This window comes from Epinephelus moara, chromosome 7 (genome assembly GCF_006386435.1).
Source record: "Epinephelus moara isolate mb chromosome 7, YSFRI_EMoa_1.0, whole genome shotgun sequence".
Taxonomy (NCBI): domain Eukaryota; kingdom Metazoa; phylum Chordata; class Actinopteri; order Perciformes; family Serranidae; genus Epinephelus; species Epinephelus moara.
Genome location: NC_065512.1, coordinates 30682137 through 30701422, shown reverse-complemented (window position 1 = coordinate 30701422; position 19286 = coordinate 30682137). Strand labels below are relative to the sequence as shown.

Here is a 19286-nt window from a genome sequence, read left to right as displayed (position 1 = left end):
ACATGCACACACGCTTTCTTTTTAATGTCAACACTTCACTCCCCTCCCATCTCCAACCTCTCTCTGGAGGTGTTAAGACTATGAATAAGGTCCCAAAATAGTCTCATCTTTCTGTTGCTGGGGCACGGCCCAACTCTTCCGTTGTCACACTGTTTGGGGAGTGCCCATTGCATCCTTTCCAGTTCTGTGCTTTGAACTCTTGTATTTGGTTTGTAAATGATTTAACCTTCACCATCTGTCCATTTCATTAACCAGTAAAGCCAAGACAGAGAGGAAAAAGAGATTTGTACACTCCAAAGAGACATAGTTCCTCTTGAAGTTCTCTATTAGGTAGTTTCAAAGCTCTAACATGCACTTTTTGATTTTGTTATATATCTCAGCAGTGCTCCCAAATCCCAAAATATCACTGCTGATGTTTTTAAAGCACAACACAGTTCACATTTGATTTTTGAAACAGCCTTGAGCGGAGAGGAAATTTGAGACTTGGGGGACTAGTGCGACCTTTAATAGAGTCAGGGGGTGTACCTTGCTCTGCGAAGTTTTCTTGTAAACACAAAAAATGCATTGTTATTGTACACGAGGCCTAACAAATGTGTTGGAAGCATTTCATTCCTCACAATTCATATGCAAAGCTGATTTTAAAAATATTTTCAAACCTGCATTGTTTGTATCCATGTTGACATCCTCTAGCAGTCTTCTTCTTTGTTTTCTCTGGTATACGTTTCTTGACGGATAACTACCAACTGTTGCTCAGTGGATTAGCATGTAAATCATTGACAGAAATGTGCTGTGTGAAGCTAATGCAGAAGTGTCTTAAACCAAGTCTACGAGACAGGACTCTACATCTCACTTGATTTATTATCTCACTAAACATTTTCCCAATCAGTTTATGGTCTCAATCGCTAATTTCAAGTCTTCCGCACCATGAGGCTCATTTGTAAATTATGGTCCCATTTAGAGTAAAATAGACAACAAAGCAGGTCATGCCTTAGGATGTGGTTACCTTGTGATTGACTAGTTGCTACCATAGTGGTATCTGTAGGTTCTTAGACAGATCCACCTCTCGCTCCTCCACAACTCTACCCTATCATCCAAATGGGCTCACTTTTAGCTCAAAAGATGGTGACAAGGCTTCAAAATGTGAGTCTTCAAACCAATGGGTGATGTCCAGGTAGCTATGTCCACTTCTTTTATACAGTCCATGGATACAAACAAAACGTATACCCAGCTATGAAAACATTATCCCAGTGTATTGCTAGTGGCCAAAACTCCATAAATGAAGAAAAATATGTTTGCTTAAAGCACTGTATACTGTAATGTAGATGGGCTACTCTGCGCATACCCTCTTCAACATGCCATAGTGATATACAGTAGCAAAGAGTTCTTCAATGTCTTTCAGGCCAAGGACCCCTCAGCTCACAAAGAGACAGAGCAGGGACCCTTACTACATATATTTCAAAAAGTTGAGTCTCACTTGAGATAAATGGCAAAATATTTTTGGGTCTTCTCTCATTTGTTTTTGTAGCCGCTAAGTCAGCAGCAGATGTAGCATGGCTAGGAGTGTTAGCCTCACCCTCTGCACTTTCGCCAGTGGTTTCTAAGGTGCAGGTATGCCAGAGTCTCTTGCCCGAAAAAGTTATAAAACAAGCCAAATTATTGTGGCTCACAAGAATGTCCACACACTTGGAATAATAATAAGGCTAATTGACCAATATGTTTCAGTAGTACAAAACTGTTAGCTAACTAGTTTGCCTCGCTGTTACAGATAGGTGCCTCAGTGACAACAAACAAACAAACCAACAAAAAAGGCTCCCTACAGTGATTTAGCATTACCTAAGTTTAAGTTTAGTTTTAAATTTATTTACTTTATTAATCCCCCTGAGGGGAAATTCAATGTTTTCACTCTTGCTTGTCAATTACACACAGGTCCAAACACACACGTGCACAAACAGGACCTATACATGCACAAAGTGGAGAGATGTCAGAGTGAGGGGGCTGCCCTTGGTGAGGCGCCCTGAGCGACTGGGGGGTTCAGTGCCTTGCTCAAGGGCACCTCGGCAGTGCCCAGGAGGTGAACTGGCACCTCTCCAGCCACCAGTCCACGCTCCATATTTTTGGTCCGGACGGGGACTCGAATAGACGACCCTCCGGTTCCCAACCCAAGTCCCTATGGACTGAGCTACTGCCGCCCCAACCTAGCTCACATGATTCCACAAGGATTCATTAGTCTACCATGACCAGACACATTTTAATTAAAAAAAAAAAAAAAAAAAAGAAATAATGAAAACTTAAGTTATCAAGCAGTAACTTGGTGACCCCTGTGCACTAACTCTGGGGATCCCATAGAGGTCCCAGACCCCCTCTTGAAGAACCAGGCGATAGCAAAAACATATTTGCGACCATGACTGTTTTAATGGTAGCCTATGTTTAAAATATCCCCTTAAAGTTATTTGAAGCTCTTTTTACAGACAAAGGGCAGAAATTTTTCACCTTGCATTATTTGCACAAACTTGACCAGTATACCATTATTCACCCCAAACAACCAATACAGCTTACTGACTGTACCAACAGACGTTAGCTATAAGCCCAGTTGGCAAACAATGCACCAACTACTGTACACACAGGCTGTCTATTTTTTCCTCTTGATGCTGTATGTTTAAGCAGATTCATAAAGTTCTGGGATATTTTTGAATTTTTATTTTAAGCTGAATCAATGTCACATTGCAGGGACGCATCTTGGCCTGTGTTCGCATCACCCCAGGCAAATTAGCCTCTATTTTGCACCCACTTGAAACTTAAAATACACTCATAACATTTCTAAATTTTGCCTTGTCTTCTGTTTGAACACACTTGTGCTTCAGGTAGCAAGAGTCCAGTTGTTTAGAAGACTTTCACATACACCTTTTAGAAAAAGGATAATTGATATCCAGAATTTTGACAATATATTTAACAACGTGAGAAATAACAGATAAAGAGGAGATATTAGATATTAATAGATAAAGAGTACTAGTAGATAAGGAGTACTATTAATAGGCCTGATGTTAGTTATTCATGTCTACAACTTCACCATTCAGTACAACAGATGGAAGCAACGCAACATATGAAGGGACCAAGACAGATTACTGCTGCATAAGGCCAAAATTAGCACTAGTATAAGAACTCTTTGCAAAGAGAACACTGAGAGAAAAGTTCAGATGAGAAAAAAAAAAACATTTCTGTTTTACCTTTTTGTTTTTTGCATTTTCAATTTAATTTATGCGTATATAATGTCAGTGATGGCTGAATTCCATTATGCTGCATCAGTTTTTGGGTCCTAGTATTGTGCATGATGGCTCCCAAGGGACACTTGAATAAAAGAGACTGTCCCCCTCCAAAATACAACCACATAGTTTACCTTTACAAGCAGACCCATATTTATGCTTTTTGTAAGGCTGCAACCTCTTGTGGCCATTGTATTAATTACGGGAGCAAAGTAGGAAACCATCTCACGTAATTTTGATGCAACTGTGGTCGTTTCATAGCGCTAAGAACGTGTGTTAAACTGTGACTGTTAATGGTCATCTATTACGTGTTGTGTTGTGCAGCAGTAGGGGCGATAATTTAGGAAACGCTCCTGTGGGTCATATTCAGAGAGTAGTAACAAATTAACTATGTGGTCGTATTGGCTGGAGGACTTGTTAGAATAGAACAGAGCCATCAGTAATGTCACAAGTGCATTTCCTACTATCAATCCATCAAAATGTCTTTTGTTAAAAAAAGGCCTATTACATCTGTTGTGTGTGAGTGGAGCCCCACACGAATAATTTCTATATATGCTGGTTGGTGGGTTGGTAGCAGAGCCTAATTCTATCCAACAGATATAAAGCAGATATAGGTATAATAAGAAAACAAAAAGACAAAGTGTTTGTATTCATGTGCATATAACAAGATTTGAAGGAAGGATAAATATAGAGCGCTCTGGTGTATAAATATCTGTACTAGACAAACCAGGTATATGTCTTCTTGATCATTTTTAAGTGCGTGTTTGATGGTGTAAAAAATGAGTCATTGAAGCCCCTTTGACCACAAATGAAAAGCCAAGAGACTAGAACCGGTGGAGAAGCAGGTTGAGGGCAGCAGCTATTCCGCAGACTGCGTTTGATGCTCCAGTGCCATTATGTTAATAGAAACTGGGGGTGTTAGGTCTCAGAGGAGCTTCCTGACACCAGCAAGCGCCTATTACCACCGTCTGTCTCTTTGACATTCTCTCTCTCCCGCTTTCTTCCTTGTACTGTATCTTATCTTTCTTGGGCTCTGACGCTCTCTGTCTTAACTTACATCAGATCGATTATCAGTTTGTTTGAGAGTAATCTGTCATTCTATGTGAGATACTTTGACTGGCTACTTGGTTCTGCTGAATTTTGTAACTGCAGGAGTTTAAAGGATAGTCTCATCTCATTCTCTGTCTCATTTATCCGGTCTCTCTCTCTCTACTTTATTCTCTCACCACCACCACCACCACATTCATTATCTTTTTCCCCTCTCTCTCTATCCCCTCCCTCCATAGCCCATATCATTCACTGTTTCCGTCACCCTCTTCCATCATTATACCCAGAATCTTTCTCTAACCTCTCCCCACAAGCTCACCTAGTCTGTCTGCCTCCATTAGCATGTCTGTCTTCACTGCTTTATTGTTTTCAGACTCTTATTTTCACCATTCTTATCCTCTCTGTATCAACCTGTGGGTCTTGTTCATTGAAGTCTTCATCTAAGAGAAGTCAGAGGTGATTTTTCACACCAGCAGTGATCTGTTTATGTGCTCTGTTTGTGCGTGTCTGCAGGACAGCGTGCGTGACTGAAGGAGCCAGATAGAGATTACGAAAAGAAAAAGAAAATGGACATTTTAGAGGGAAATCTGCAGGCTGAATTTGATGTTTCTCGCTTAACACTTCTCTGATTTCTTCCTCTGAGAGATTTTCCTGTTCACGTGTAAAAGTAACATCCAGAAGATGACAGCAGCAATACAGTGCAAATACTGTAAAATGTCGCTACCTTGAAGTATTGGGCTGTAAAATCACATTGAGCGGACAGAGGGTGGAGAAAATCAGGAATCCTGATTCGCATCACGTCCTGGGTCGCTGCTCTCATAGCGGGCTGTCTGTGTCTAGTGCCTGATTAAACACAGAGAGCTGAGATTGGCTCTCCCTGCTTCTGTGCTGGACGGAGGGCAAAACACACTGATGTAGCAAATACATACAGTACATGCATGCAGTGACACACTTACAGTAAACTGGCTTTTTCACAGTTTGTTCTTTGATTTTGATCTCTGTAAATGAAATAACGCTCACCAATCTAAATCATCTGTAAAGAGCTGACAGGGCTGCCTTTACTGCCTCTTTCGGTCTACTGAAATCAGTACAGTACATATACAGCGTGGACAGCATATTCCATAATACTGTGAAGCAGAGAGGATATTGTTGATTACTGAGAGACACTGAACACGTGCAGAAGCAGCCAATAAAGGATTAATCTCTATAAACAGACATCTGCATATGTATGCAGAATCTGTAGGCAACAGGAAAAGATTTGTTATCAGAAGCATTTTGGTTTCCATCTGTAGCTTGTTTGTTGTCTAAGTAGTATTGACCAGTTATATTTGAGCGCCAGGTAAACAGTCTGTGTGGAGAGGCGGAGCACATTGGTTGAAATTTAATCTTGCAACCGATTGGCCATCATCTGATGACGATTTAACTTTATATTAAAATCTGCTTTCTTATGTAGATTCTGTGCAAACTACAGTGTAGCCATCTTTTCAAAACAGTGCTCTCACTTAGAACAGCTTGTTCTTATTCTGCCTCCATCTAATTCAAGTAAATGGGAGTATAACGGGTGCAAGGGATTAACAAGTTATTAGCTGGCCAGCAATCAAGAGCTCAAACTACAAGCAAGTGTGTGTGTGTGTGTGTGTGTGTGTGTGTCATAGAGAGAGAAATAGAATCAGAATGCTTCTTACTGTTATTGTATCATTAAAAACCACGGGAGTGGACTAAGACTGTCTGAAATCACTTCCTGTTTACTATATAGCCCACACTATTTACCCTGACCCATACTTTAGTGTCTAAATGCTGAGTGTGAAGTGTATGCACTGTAATGCCCTCATAGGGAAAGTTGCCATTGTGCAACTCTACAGCCGTCCATGATGTTATGACCGTAGTAAACCATTGAATATCTACTATGCAGGGGCATTTTAACTGACTTAGAGTAGGAAAAGCACAGGTGTGACTAATGAAATTACATCCAGTAGGCTATGACAGTGTGACGTTGAGCCAGCATGAACATGAACAATACCTGGTGCAGCTAAAATGCATTTAGCTGCTTCAGTTATTGTTCTTATTTACACCTGTGCCTTTCCCACTCAGACTTGTCAAAATATTGTCTGAGAAAAAGGCTTATTTCACTCTTGACGTTCCTTCGCACCCACACTCAATCAGTTGGTGCCTGGATCTACACTGGAATTACACAAATTCACCAAGATCCATTAACCAATAGGAATAAAAAGGTGTAACAAAATTAGATGTCAGTTAAGCACAGTCTTTACCGGCCCACACAGTCCTAAAGAGTCTAATCAGGCAAATTAAGTGAAAGCACCTGTGTGGGTGGACCATGAGTGTGTAGTGCCTTGAATAAACACATACTATTATTAGGTCTGATGTTAGTAATTCATGTCTACAACTTCACCATTCAGTCCAACAGATGGACGCAACGCAACATATGAAGGGGTAAAGACAGATTACTGACGCATTAGGCCAAAATTAGCACTTGTATACGAACTCTTTGCAAAGAGGACATTGAAAGAAAAGTTCAGATAAGAAAACAACCCTTAACTTCTATTTTACCTTTCTGTTTTCATATTTCCAATTTCATTTATGAGCATGTAAATTCAGTGATGGTAGAATTCCATCCATTGGGTCCTGGTATTGTGCATGATGGCTCAACGTCACGATGCCAAGGCTTACAGGGACACTTGAACAGAACAAACTGCCCTCCTCCAAAATATGACCACATAGTTTACTTTTACAAGCAGACTTATATTTATGTTTTTTCGAAGGCTGCAACCTCTCGTGGCCATCGTATTTATTTCCAGGAGCAAAGGAGGAAACCTTCCCAAGTGGTTTTCATGCAAATGTGTCTGTTTGACAGTGCTTACAACGTGTGTGAAATTGCAACTGTTAATGGTCATCTATGAGGTGTTGTGTTGTCCAGCTGTAGGAGCAATAATTTAGGAAGGGCTCCTGTGGGTCATATTCAGGGGGTAGAAACATATGCGCTATATGGTCGTATTGGTCGGAGGACTTGTTGGTACAGAACAGAGTCATCATTAATGTCACAAGTGATGCCTGTGCATTTCCTACTATCAGTCCATCAAAATGTCTGCCGTTAAAAAAAGGCCTATTACATCTGTTTGTGTGAGTGGAGCCCCACACACTAATAATTTCTATATATGCTGGTTGGTGGGTTGGTAGCAGAGCCTAATTTTATCCAAGTACATTATAAATAGCCCTGACTAAATGTCTGGAGAAGAAAGGTAAAGTCTGATTTTTCTCTCATGTGTCTCTTATTGTCCCAGTTGCTCATTTCTTTTTCTCTCCAACTTGTCTCTGTCTCTCTCCCCCCTGTTGGCCCAATTAAAGCTGATAGAGAGACACTCTGGGGTCAAGTGCTGGTTTTTGCTGAGTCTGTTTGAGACTTAAGTTGAAAACACCGGACCCTCACATCACTTAGAGGCATGCATCTGAATGACCTTGGGTTGATGCACCAAGACAAGCCTGTATATTTATTATTAATGGCTGAGCTGACAAAAGCTTTGTGGGTCATTCTGTCTGACTGAGATGTTTGTGGCTTTTTAGTGTTTGTTTTACAGATACTGTGTGTAGCTTTTTCTCAATTCGTTTGTATGATGTATCTCTAAACACACATGGTTTAACACAACCCACAGTATTATATGAAAAATCTACTATTCTATCTTCTTTCTGTAGGATGACTTCCTCTACAGTGTGTCTATAGTGAGCGGGCTCACATGTGCTGTGTTGGCTGTAGCCAAGTTCATGCTGGGAAGAGTGCTGACTAGCCGGGCACTCATCACTGATGGTAGGGTACACACACACACACACACACACACACACACACACACACACGCTTAAATTTCAATGTTTTAACATGACACAGGAAGCTGTTGTAACTTGACTTTATGTCGTCCCATCTGGCCTAAATTTCACGTGGTGGATAAGAATCCAGGCCCGATGACATCTACATGCTCTTATTAACTCAGAGTCATAGCGCCACCTACTGACAAGTGGAAGTCAGCCTTATAGTATGTGATAAAGATCATCTGGTTGACATGAAATTTACGTGATGCGGTCTAGCGACATGATGTGAAATGACTGTGTGTTTTCTAACGCCACACACACTTAAACACTCACACACACACACGCACACACACACACACACACACACACACACACACACATAGTTGAATATAAATAAATGAATAGCACACTAATATAAGAGATCTTAACGTAGCTCACAAATGGCTACAGAAAGGCAATAGGAAACAGTATTTTACTCTCTTAATGACCGGCAAAATGATCTTGTGTTTATCATTAGTCATTTCTTTGGCCTCTCAATGTTGATGATCAGTGTCTGTGTCTCTCCTGTAGTTCAACCTAAATTGTTACAAAACTGACTGTCATGTAAAAAACATGTTGGTTTCAGGGAGACCAACAAAAAATGATTTCTGCTGAAGAAAATAAGTTTGAAAGTAGGTAGATGGTAATAAGTGGTAGATGTATTCAGATCCCTAGAAGTAGAACAGTACATCAGTAATATCAGCAGTATCAAAGCTAGAAATACTCTTATGCACCAAAATGCCCTCTGTCAGTTTTATTACTATATATTGTTATTGAGTTATTCTTACTGTGCATTTACTTGTCAGAGTCATTTCAGTGTTTTAGCTGGTCCAAATGGAGCTCATGTTATTATTTTATATGCTGTTGGGTAGTTTGATTCACCGTATAACATTGCATCACATCCATATGCTCATCATAGGCCTTCAAAGTCTTAATCTGTGAAGTAACTGATCCAACGCATAAAAATCAAGGCCTCAAAACAGTATGTGTGTGTATGAATCTTTCTGTGTGAGAGAAAGTTGCTCTCACAACTGAATTGAAAGGACTAATAGGTTATGACCCATTGGCTGATCATAGACACATGCACACAAGAACAAAAGCACAGAAAACACACACACACACACACACACTGCACACTGCTATCCCCAGGTCTCAGAACGCACAGGGCATCAATCCAATAAACCTGAGGTTGCTGTTCTCAGAGACCGGATTTATTTCCCACAAGACTATACACTTACTGCAGGCGAGACAATAACCCACTGCGCTGGAATTCATACAAGGAGAAATGTAATTATTAAAAAACAAAAACAACAAAAAAAAACTTGGTGACTCAAATACTTTAATTGATTAGATGTATTCAACAATTACAAAGTATTTATATCCATCTATATTTGAGAGTTTCAAAAAACACTAGTGAATGTTCCCTTTCTGACACCATTGTGGTCTGAAAAGGGATCCCACATTGTGGGAAGTATGCTTATTTGCTTTCTTGCCAAAAGTTCCACGAGAGAACTGATACCACTCTCATGTCTGTAGAGTAAATATGAACCGAAACAGCCAGAAGTTGGAGAGCTTAGCTTGGCATAAAGACAGATAGGCGGGGAAACAGGTAGGCTCTGTACAAAAAATCCACCTAGGTCCTCTAAAGCTGGATACCTGGCACCCGCATGGTGACGATAGAACTCCAGGATTCACTGGGCCTGGCCAAAAAAAATAAAGTCCAGGACCAACCCGTTCTCACTTCTAACTTGTCACTACTGGCACTTGGTCAGCGGTCCTCAACATCTTATACCACGCACTGAGGGACCCTTTAGTGTCTGCATGAGAAACAAGAAAGTCCGTGTAGGGATGATGTCAGGGTGGATGGGCAGGTCAAACACAGGACTTTCACTCAGCAGACTGCTGTTCGTGTCCGCTTTGAAACCAAAGTAAACACTGAGTTTATTACACTGCATTATACAGTATGTAGCATTATGTTAGTGCTTGTTGTTATTGAATGTAAGTACACACTTACTTATTTTACTCCAAACCATGATTGTTTTTCTGAACCAAACCAAGTACTTGTTAACTCAACTAAGTAAACGTAAAAGCAGGGTAAACCTGCAGTAGAAGTTGATTTTGAAAAGAGACTGGATGCATGTAACATGTAGAAACTGTGCATTTCCAGTGAACATGGAAGTTTTTGAAAAAGAGGGGAACAACAAGGGGAAACTTACACACCATCACTGACCATCCAAAACTGACACTAGAGGGTTGCCTAGGGCGCCATAGTCTGCTGTGCAGAGCTACAAACCAAACGTAAGTATTTGAGGATTTTGTTTTAAACAGAGTCAGGCTAGCTGTTTCCCCCTATTTCCAGTCTTCATCATATAAGCTAAGTTTACAGACTATTGGCTGTATCTTCACATTTACTGCACAGACACAACAGTGGCATAAATATTTCCATCTGCCTCTCAGCAAAAGAGTAAATGAGTGAATCAACTAAAATGTCAAACTATCCCTTTGACACCAAAAGACCTAACAGATCAGAAACAGATTACTATGTTCAAATACTGCATATAACTCGGGATTGATAAAGCGTATTTAAGTCTGGGCATCTGAAATTACTATGTTACTCAGACACAGAACGCGTAAAAAGACATGACATTGTCCCCATGTTTGTGTTTTTCAGGGTTTAACTCTCTGGTCGGTTCAATCATGGGATTTTCCATCTTGATCAGTGCCGAAGTCTTCAAGCACCATGCTGACGTCTGGTTTCTGGATGGCACCATCGGAGTTCTCATCGGACTCATCATTTTGGCATATGGCATCAAGTAAGATAGAAAACCATCAGCCTTCATTTCTTTGACCTACTGATTTCAGATCATTTCTATTAGGTTGATCCAAATTCCAGTAATGCCACATTCACATGTCAACTCGACAGCTCTGTACTGTCTGGTGTTCTAAGTGCCAAAACAGGCCGAGACACCTTGCAGAACTTATTTCTGCACATTTACATACTTACCAATGAGATCTTGTTTCCATGTCCACAGACTCCTGAAGGACATGGTGCCCCGTGTGAGACAGACAAGGAACTACGAACGCTTTGAGTGAGATTGTGGATCGACCAGACGAGCAGGTTCAAACACACACGTCCACACACCTGGCTGCCTCCTGCCCTCCACCCTCTTCTCTCTGTCTTTCATACACACCTCAATACACATTTCGCCTGCATATGCAGCACATACATGTTCTCATACACATGAATATGCACACGTGCTGTATATACTGTACATAGTACATTCATACATTCAGACAAACACACATGCATGCACACACAACTGAGAGACTTTGAGGGAAAAGGACATGATTGAGGACCACATCCTGGAGAGGAAACACTTCAAGTTAAATCCTTCTTTTTCCCCGATTTACTTCACTTTTTGTTCATGAAACCATGGGTTTAAATGTTACACCTAGAATAAGGAAAAGACCCAAGAGCTGAGACTCCTGTTTGCCAGCAGGGGCCTTGGATTTGTTTGACTGGGAGATAGTTGCTGTTTAAATGGCACAATTCACATCATCACAGTTTTCACCTGCAGGAAACTAAAGCATATTGATTTGTCCTTGTGGTTCAGCTATTGTCATGGTGGGCATATTGGGTCAAAATTGAAATGTTTCAAATTGTGTAGAGTTTTCTTAAATGAGGTGTAAACACATACAAAACACAGTATGTTTCCCCATGTAATTTACTTGAGTAAACATGTAATTAGCTTTTTAAGAACCACTTTGTATCCCTGTTCTATCTTAGTTAAGAATACAATCTCCAAGTTAAGCTGAGGACTGCTCAGTAATTGTATTATTATTCTAGTTATTGTTCAGTACAGATATTCCTTTCCTAAATCAGATAGAGAGTTCCTGTCCAAACCTCACCAGCCTCCTCCCAAAGCAGACACTATCCATTCTAATTTGTTGCTGAGAAAGGAAGAGAGGACCTGGACAGCAGAGGAAAGAGAGCATATGAGCCATACTGAGTCAGCAAATGCTGCTTTGTCCAAAAGGTGAAAAGCATCAGCGAATGGTCAGGTGAGGTCAGCCTTGATCTAGAAACTCTACAACTAAAAGCAAACAGCAGAGCACAGGAGACACTAAGGACAAACATTTGCCATACGGGGGCTGTAAGCCTAAAGTGCACAAGTTATTTATTTACATTGCATAGCCTTCTGTAATGTATGTAATGTATCCAAGCACAAATTAGCCAACTTTCCTTCATACGCAGGTGTTTGTTGCTGACAGTTTAGCACAATGGGTAATTACAAACTAAGAAATTATTTGAGGGCCTGTTTTGTCTTAACTGCTGTATCTGATATGTTTCATTGCCATATACTGTACATATCTTTTGATTTGTTTACAGACACACATACCTGTCAGTTATTTACTGAAATACATTCAGTATCTTTTGTTTTTTACTTGAAATTTACTTTGACAAAGTTTTACCCACTAATAGCTTACAACTGAAAAATAGTAATAAAATTAAAGTTTTTTAAGGGTAAGGTGGAAAAATTTCGTAATATGTTTTTGTTTTTGATAATTAGTAGATGTAAAAGCACTCAACTCTTCAGGAAAATCTCTGGTACTATTTACCTTAATTCTATTATTTATCATTTTCTCCTGAAATATTGTACTTAATCCACTTGAGATATATTATTTTATTCATGTTTGATTCTTTTTATTTACTTGTTTTGATTTCAAAGTTCACCTGAAAAGTTCTATAAGATGAAGTCTCAAACTCAAGATGAAACAAAGCACAATGACCAAGACAAAGCAGCCTGTGGGAATATAATTTTTAATTGCATGTCATTTGCAAAGACGGATAGTTTTCTCCCCTATGTCTGCATACCTGCTTATGACTCATTTGTTCTGCATGTCGCCATTGTTACCATCCATTATTATGTGCAATGAACAGAATGTAAATACAAACCACACAGTCTGTAAATATGTTTATTACACTGTTCAGGTGCATCAGTAACAAAAAGTCGCAGATATAGTCGTAGTACTTTATGGCCAACATTATAGGCTTTTTGGAGTAGACAGCATATAGTTAAAGTACAGGATGATCAATGTTGCATATAGTTAAACATGTTTACTCTATACTGCTTATACTGTAAATGTTGTTTTACATATTACTGTAGATTATTGGTGAAATGAAATAAGTCTTACTGTACATTTTTGCACTGTAAGGGAAAATCTCAGACTGGATGTAGGTGGAATCTGACAGCGTTGTCCGAGGCTCCTTTATCATTTATTAGAAGCTGTCAAATGAATATTTTACATGCTGAAAATGACATTTGCAATTTTCCTGGTGGCACAAATCAGTGTTATTTTTACTGAACTTAAGTGGGTATCATAAGCTCAGACGTAAAATCTCCCAAAAAGTTTTTAGAGAAACATTTAAGTGAATCATGTGTAATTAGTTAAATTGAGTAATACCTTCCTCGTCATTCTCTCGGAAGAAGCAACAGAAACACCTTGAAATGAGCAGTTAGGTTAATGAATTCAGTTGTTAGATTGGTTTTCTACAAATCTATGAAGATTATTCAAAATGAAAACACATTAATATAAATCATTCATAGATGTGTTTTGCACAAACACGTACAGATAGTGAATGAACTTACTACCCATGACCAAAAATACATTTTCACTATCTAAAGTGAGGTAAACTGTACACCAGGGATACTCAGCTTGCTCTGCCTGGGGGCCATTTTTGCAAAATGACAGGAGGCCAAGGGTCAAATAATAAACAAACATTAATATTCATGAGTATATATAATAACTGATTTGCTTGTTTGCAACCTTTTGACATAAGCTGTCCTCACTCATCATTGCCAAGAGGCAAATCCAGTCGAAGCAACACCCGAAAGTCAGGTGTACACAAGAGTATTTCCAGGATTTGAGGACATCTGGGGCCAAGCCTGGACCTTTATTGGGGGGAATCTGGGGGATCTTCCCCTGGCACATTCAAAGTACAAAAAGTGTGAATCAATCAGTTTATTTCCATTGTGAATTAAAAATGGTCAGTGGGCCATCCCAGCTGGAAGTTGAGTGTCACTGCTGTACACTATACATGACTGTGGCCTGGTTTCGTCCTGTAAATGTGGATCCACGGTGCTTGTACGCCCCCCTGTGGTAGAAGGCCACATGACAAGAGCTGTAATTACTATTCAGTGCACTGGATCCGAGGGAGAGTCTAAATTTATCTCAGACTGAAGACAGTAAGAAAGCCTCGGACTGTAATTCTGAGGGCACCTACATCCACTCTACACTGTAATTATCAGCTCTCAGTTGACATACTAGACAAGGTGCAAAATTCTTGGTATTATCGTTAGTTTCGTTGTGTGAAGAGTAAGGATTAGCTATAAACTGAAGGTGTGAATCAGCTCACACCACTTCAACTCACCAACAGCACACTGATTTGTAATGTTTCCCCTCTGATGCATAGAAGACAATCTTTACAATGACTTTTACTAGCAACGCACAGTGTTTACATGCTAATAACCACCACATAAGGCACAGAACAAACTCATAATAACTCTTAGTAACGGTATGCATTACTAGCTCATATTGTTAGCTATGTTGTGTTTGGATAAACTGGAGACCATTTTGATCTGGGCAACAAAATCCTTTCTACCTCTCTTCTTTGCACTTTGTTTATTTCCATGCCACTTCTCTTGTGCACATTCATGCTACATGAAATTTAGGTCCAGGTGCTGTGATTGTGGCCCTGGCCCCCCTTTCACACCTTAGTAATGGGTGATCCTTGAAGCTGCTGCACTGGCTGAAAATCACTGGGTTAGTGCAACAGCTGAATACCAAAACTAAAAGTATAATGAATATAACCTTAATTCTATGATCACCAGAGACGTGGTTGCCTTTTATTCGTCTATCATGATTTCTTCAATGCTCAGTTAAATGTTTTAACCCTCACACTCAACTCTCACTTAAATACATATAGAGGTTTGTGAAGAAATTATCTCTGACCATGTATTTGCACAAACACAAAACCTCTATTCATTTGACAGATGGTATGATATTTGAAACCACTTCATTGTTCCATTGAGACAGCTCAGAAACGTCAGATTCTGCAGCTTGATGAACTGTGCCAAATCACTGAAATATCAGTCATCTCTTCTGACATGTGTATCATTAAATTATACTTGTATGGATGAATAGACTTATTATTATTATCGCCCCAGAAGAGGCATCAAACCATTCATCTGCCTTGATTTCATTAAATTATGATGGCAATACTAACCACTTCTCTGTTGCGATAGGCTTTGCATGGGTGCGTAAAAACCCTTACAGCTTCAGTGGTTACAAGTGCATTGCAGCCAAACATGCATGCACGCACACACACACACACACACAAACACAACCAAACATACAAAGATGTAACTGTATTTCCAATAAATCTGACTGTAACAGAATTATTGTTTGTCTGTTTGTACAGTAATGACATCAGTGGTATTACAGACAATGTAAACACCATTTATTTATGTAAAAGAACTATGAGGTATCTCTTTGTCAAAGAGCAAAGTTTTATTGATTAATAAAGTTTTATCCTGCTTAATGTTGAGGCATGTTTTCTTTTTCCTTCTCAACCACACAACTGTTTTTTCTAAAACTGAGATCACACATTTAATGGGCACAAGGATGTAATTTTAACAATTGCATAGTTTCTTTCATCGTGAACAATCAGCCGCTGTGTCTATATGGTAAACCTAAGTTAGAAAATACAAAAAAATGTACAAAAAATGTACTACCACTCATGTCTGTACAAAAAACATGAAGCTACTGCCAGAAGCCAGCTAGATGAGCTTAGCTTAGCACAAAGACTGGAGGCTTGGATAACTTGTTAACTTCCTGCCCGTTTTCATTCCTAGGTCATTAAATACCAATGCTTTTTCATGCCCCTCTATGTGTGATATTGCTGCCAAAGGCATCCTTTAGTATCTTTAGGAGACCCACTGGGCTTTCAACTAACTCCAATGTAAACCCATCTGCAGCAAAACTCATACATAGCTGATGTAGTATAAAGAGCAAGAAAGTCTGCGTAGGGTGAGAGGGAGGGGAGGTGGATGGGTAAAAAAAAAACAGACTTTCACCCACGAGACCACAGTTTGTGTCCTGTGTAAAACCAAAACATAACATTATGCAAATTATTGTAACAAACGTACCCATTTCAACACAAAATGTGAACTTTTTTCTAAACCTTACCAAGTAGTTTTGTTGCCTAAAGCTACCTGCGACCTTTTCACAACATTTATCTCGTGCTACAATGTGATTTAGCTGTGGATCACATAGATACAGTAAAGGGTGCCTTGTGTGTCCCTATCAAATGCCAAGGGGCACAACAAAGCCTTGGTATTTGATGGCCTTAGCTGCAGTTTCACAGAGTCTCTGCTGGTTGTAGGGCAACCTCATGTTGATGATGAGACTCCAGGAAGTTACTGTGCCCAGCTAGAGAATAGTCAGCCACATAAATCCCCTGAAGAGGTGACGTTTTTACACTTTACTTTTCAATCAAATTAACTATTTCTTTAACCTAGTATTGTTTATATGTAGTGTATAGTATTGTGGTCATGGGAACTCTTTTTGGTGTAATCATCAGTGGTTACAGCATGAATGATGCACTGGTAACATTTTTATGTGGAATGAAGCTGAGCAGTTTCCACCTTTAAAGTAGGCATGGTTTGACCCTGAATCAAAAAGCTTTGGATTACAGTTACTGTGCCTGTTGTGGCATAAGCAAAAGACAAATCATGTTGCATCAAGTGTCACAGTCATTGTAAATGCCACATAAGGTATATAGAATACTTTTTCATTATAATATGAGAATTCTGCATTACAGACATTGGCTATGTGAATACCTGAATATAAGATTGTTATATATGTGTTTCAAGTGTTAAGACTAGTGTGAAGTCCTTGAAGAGCAACTCATTATACTGACCCTGCAGAGTCTTTAAACCTTTCTCTACACATGCAGAATACTGTGTACATAACTGTGTAAACAGTTGAATAGCAGGCATTGCATATATTTGGCAGGGAATTATTCTTCATAGACTGTCAAAGCCTAGTACATTTTATAATGATAAAACATTTCTCAATTCAGTATGTTATCTCACCTGCCCTAATTCTATATCACAGCTTTGCATCATCATCCCAGGCCTGCACTCTCACTGCTCTGGCAAGACAATGGGTGCGTCCCAAGTCCCTTAAATTTACTGCTAACCACCTAACCTAGCCACCTTACCTAACTGTTTAGTCCCTCCCACTTAGGAAAACATGCAAGGAGTCAGGAGTTAGGAGTGAGGAGCGAGGATTGCTGATAAGAGACATGAGACGGCCTTACTCTGAAGCGTCACGTAAAGCGACGTCCTTTTCTGATGACGGCGACACAACTGGATCTGCTGCATAACGGAGCCAGCATACATCCCAAGTCACATTATATATATCCACTGGACGGACAGACGTGCAATAGATGCCGTACAGAACAGATCAACATGATAAATTAACAGTAATCCGTATGACACAATGAGACAGAAAGAGAGAGAGCCAGAGCCAGAGAGAGATGCAGGACAGACGGTAATGACAGTAGCTTACAACAACATTAATGAAAGTAATAATATTAATTAATATTAATATTAATAATTAATATTACCTACAGGCTATTAAACATTATTCCACTTACATGACATGCAGGATAATTAATGATGGGCAAATGTGTGTGTGTGTGTGTGTGTGTGTGTTCGTGTGGTTCTGGACATGAGCAGCTGCACATTTAACAGCCACACATCACCGACAGTCCGCTGAACAACGCAACAGGTTGTGAATGAAATAAACTTAATTACAACATGACAGCCTTGCACGAAATATCATTAACGTTACTCTTTGTAGTCACGTAGGCATGTGAATGACAGCGTTTCATTGCAAAGAATGCATGTAATGGGTACACTTGCGCTGTTTCTCCGCCATCTCGTTCAAATAAGCCAGATGTAGATGGCGGGTATTTATACGTCAGGGCCTCAAGCTGAAAAAGACTTCCTGTTAGGAACCTCTTGTGTTACCTTACTCATCGCACCTATCCCTCCTAACGCCTAACGCTAACTCCTTACTGGCAGGAATAAGAGACATGAGACAGCCTTAAAGATGGCGGACCTCGAACGACTTCCGGTTCAAGTAAGGAGTTAGGAGTTAGCAGTATAAAATAAGAGACTTGGGACGTACCCAATGTAAATTGACTTGCACTTGTATAGCACCTTTTGAGTCATCCGACCACTCAAAGTGCTTTTTACACTACGAGTCACATTCACCCATCCACACACACATTCATACAGTGGTGGCCGAGGCTACCATACAAGGTGCCATCTGCTACTGAGTTTTAACACACTGACACACCGATGGAACAGCCATCGGGAGCAACATGGGGTTCATTATCTTGCTCAAGGACGCTTCGACATGCAGACTGGAGGAGCCGGAGATTGAACCGCTGATCTTTCGATTGGTAGATTGGCTCATGCAAATTCTTGCTAAATAAATCTTCAATGTTCATGAAAAAAAATGACAAAATTCTAGAGTCATGGTAGATGATGTTTGGCAAATTTCAGAATTTTATCTCAAAAACTGAATTTTTGACAGCATTTTGAATTTTGCTCTAATGTGAACAATTGGAGTCAATATAAAAATGGCAATTTTAAACATCAGTTTTTCACTTATGGAGCAAATCAATCATTGTTACAAACAAATTACCAACATCTCCATGCTGTCTAGATGCAATATGTGTATTTTCAGATTTTTGTCTTAATAACTGAATTTTTTACAGTGGTTTCAAATCTGCCTTTCCATGCACAGATGGCTGCTTTCCTACACAACAGTGAATGGCTTACTCAATTTGTGAAGCCACTGTTGAGTTGCTACTTGCCAATTAGCTCAGAGTGGTAGATGACCATCTTAGGTTCCAGAGGTTGTAGGTTAGAGCCTCAACTGGTGCAGAATCCACATTGCAATGTAATCATTTTCTTGTGCTCCAGCTTATTGCTTAAAATTGCCTGAGCGTGACTGATCACTGTGCAGCATCTTCACGTCTTT

At 39.7% G+C, this 19286-nt stretch overlaps 1 protein-coding gene across 1 annotated transcript in view; it reads left to right on the top strand.

Annotated features, from left to right (window-relative positions):
• LOC126393142 (transmembrane protein 163-like) overlaps positions 1–15755 on the top strand; it is an 86520-nt gene extending 70765 nt beyond the window's left edge. Inside the window, exons 6-8 of the mRNA XM_050049032.1 lie at positions 8016–8127; positions 10837–10978; positions 11198–15755. Coding sequence (XP_049904989.1) covers positions 8016–8127; positions 10837–10978; positions 11198–11258 — 315 coding nt within the window. The 3' untranslated portion in view covers positions 11259–15755. The remainder of the gene's footprint in view (positions 1–8015; positions 8128–10836; positions 10979–11197) is intronic.
• Positions 15756–19286: the final 3531 nt, after the last annotated feature.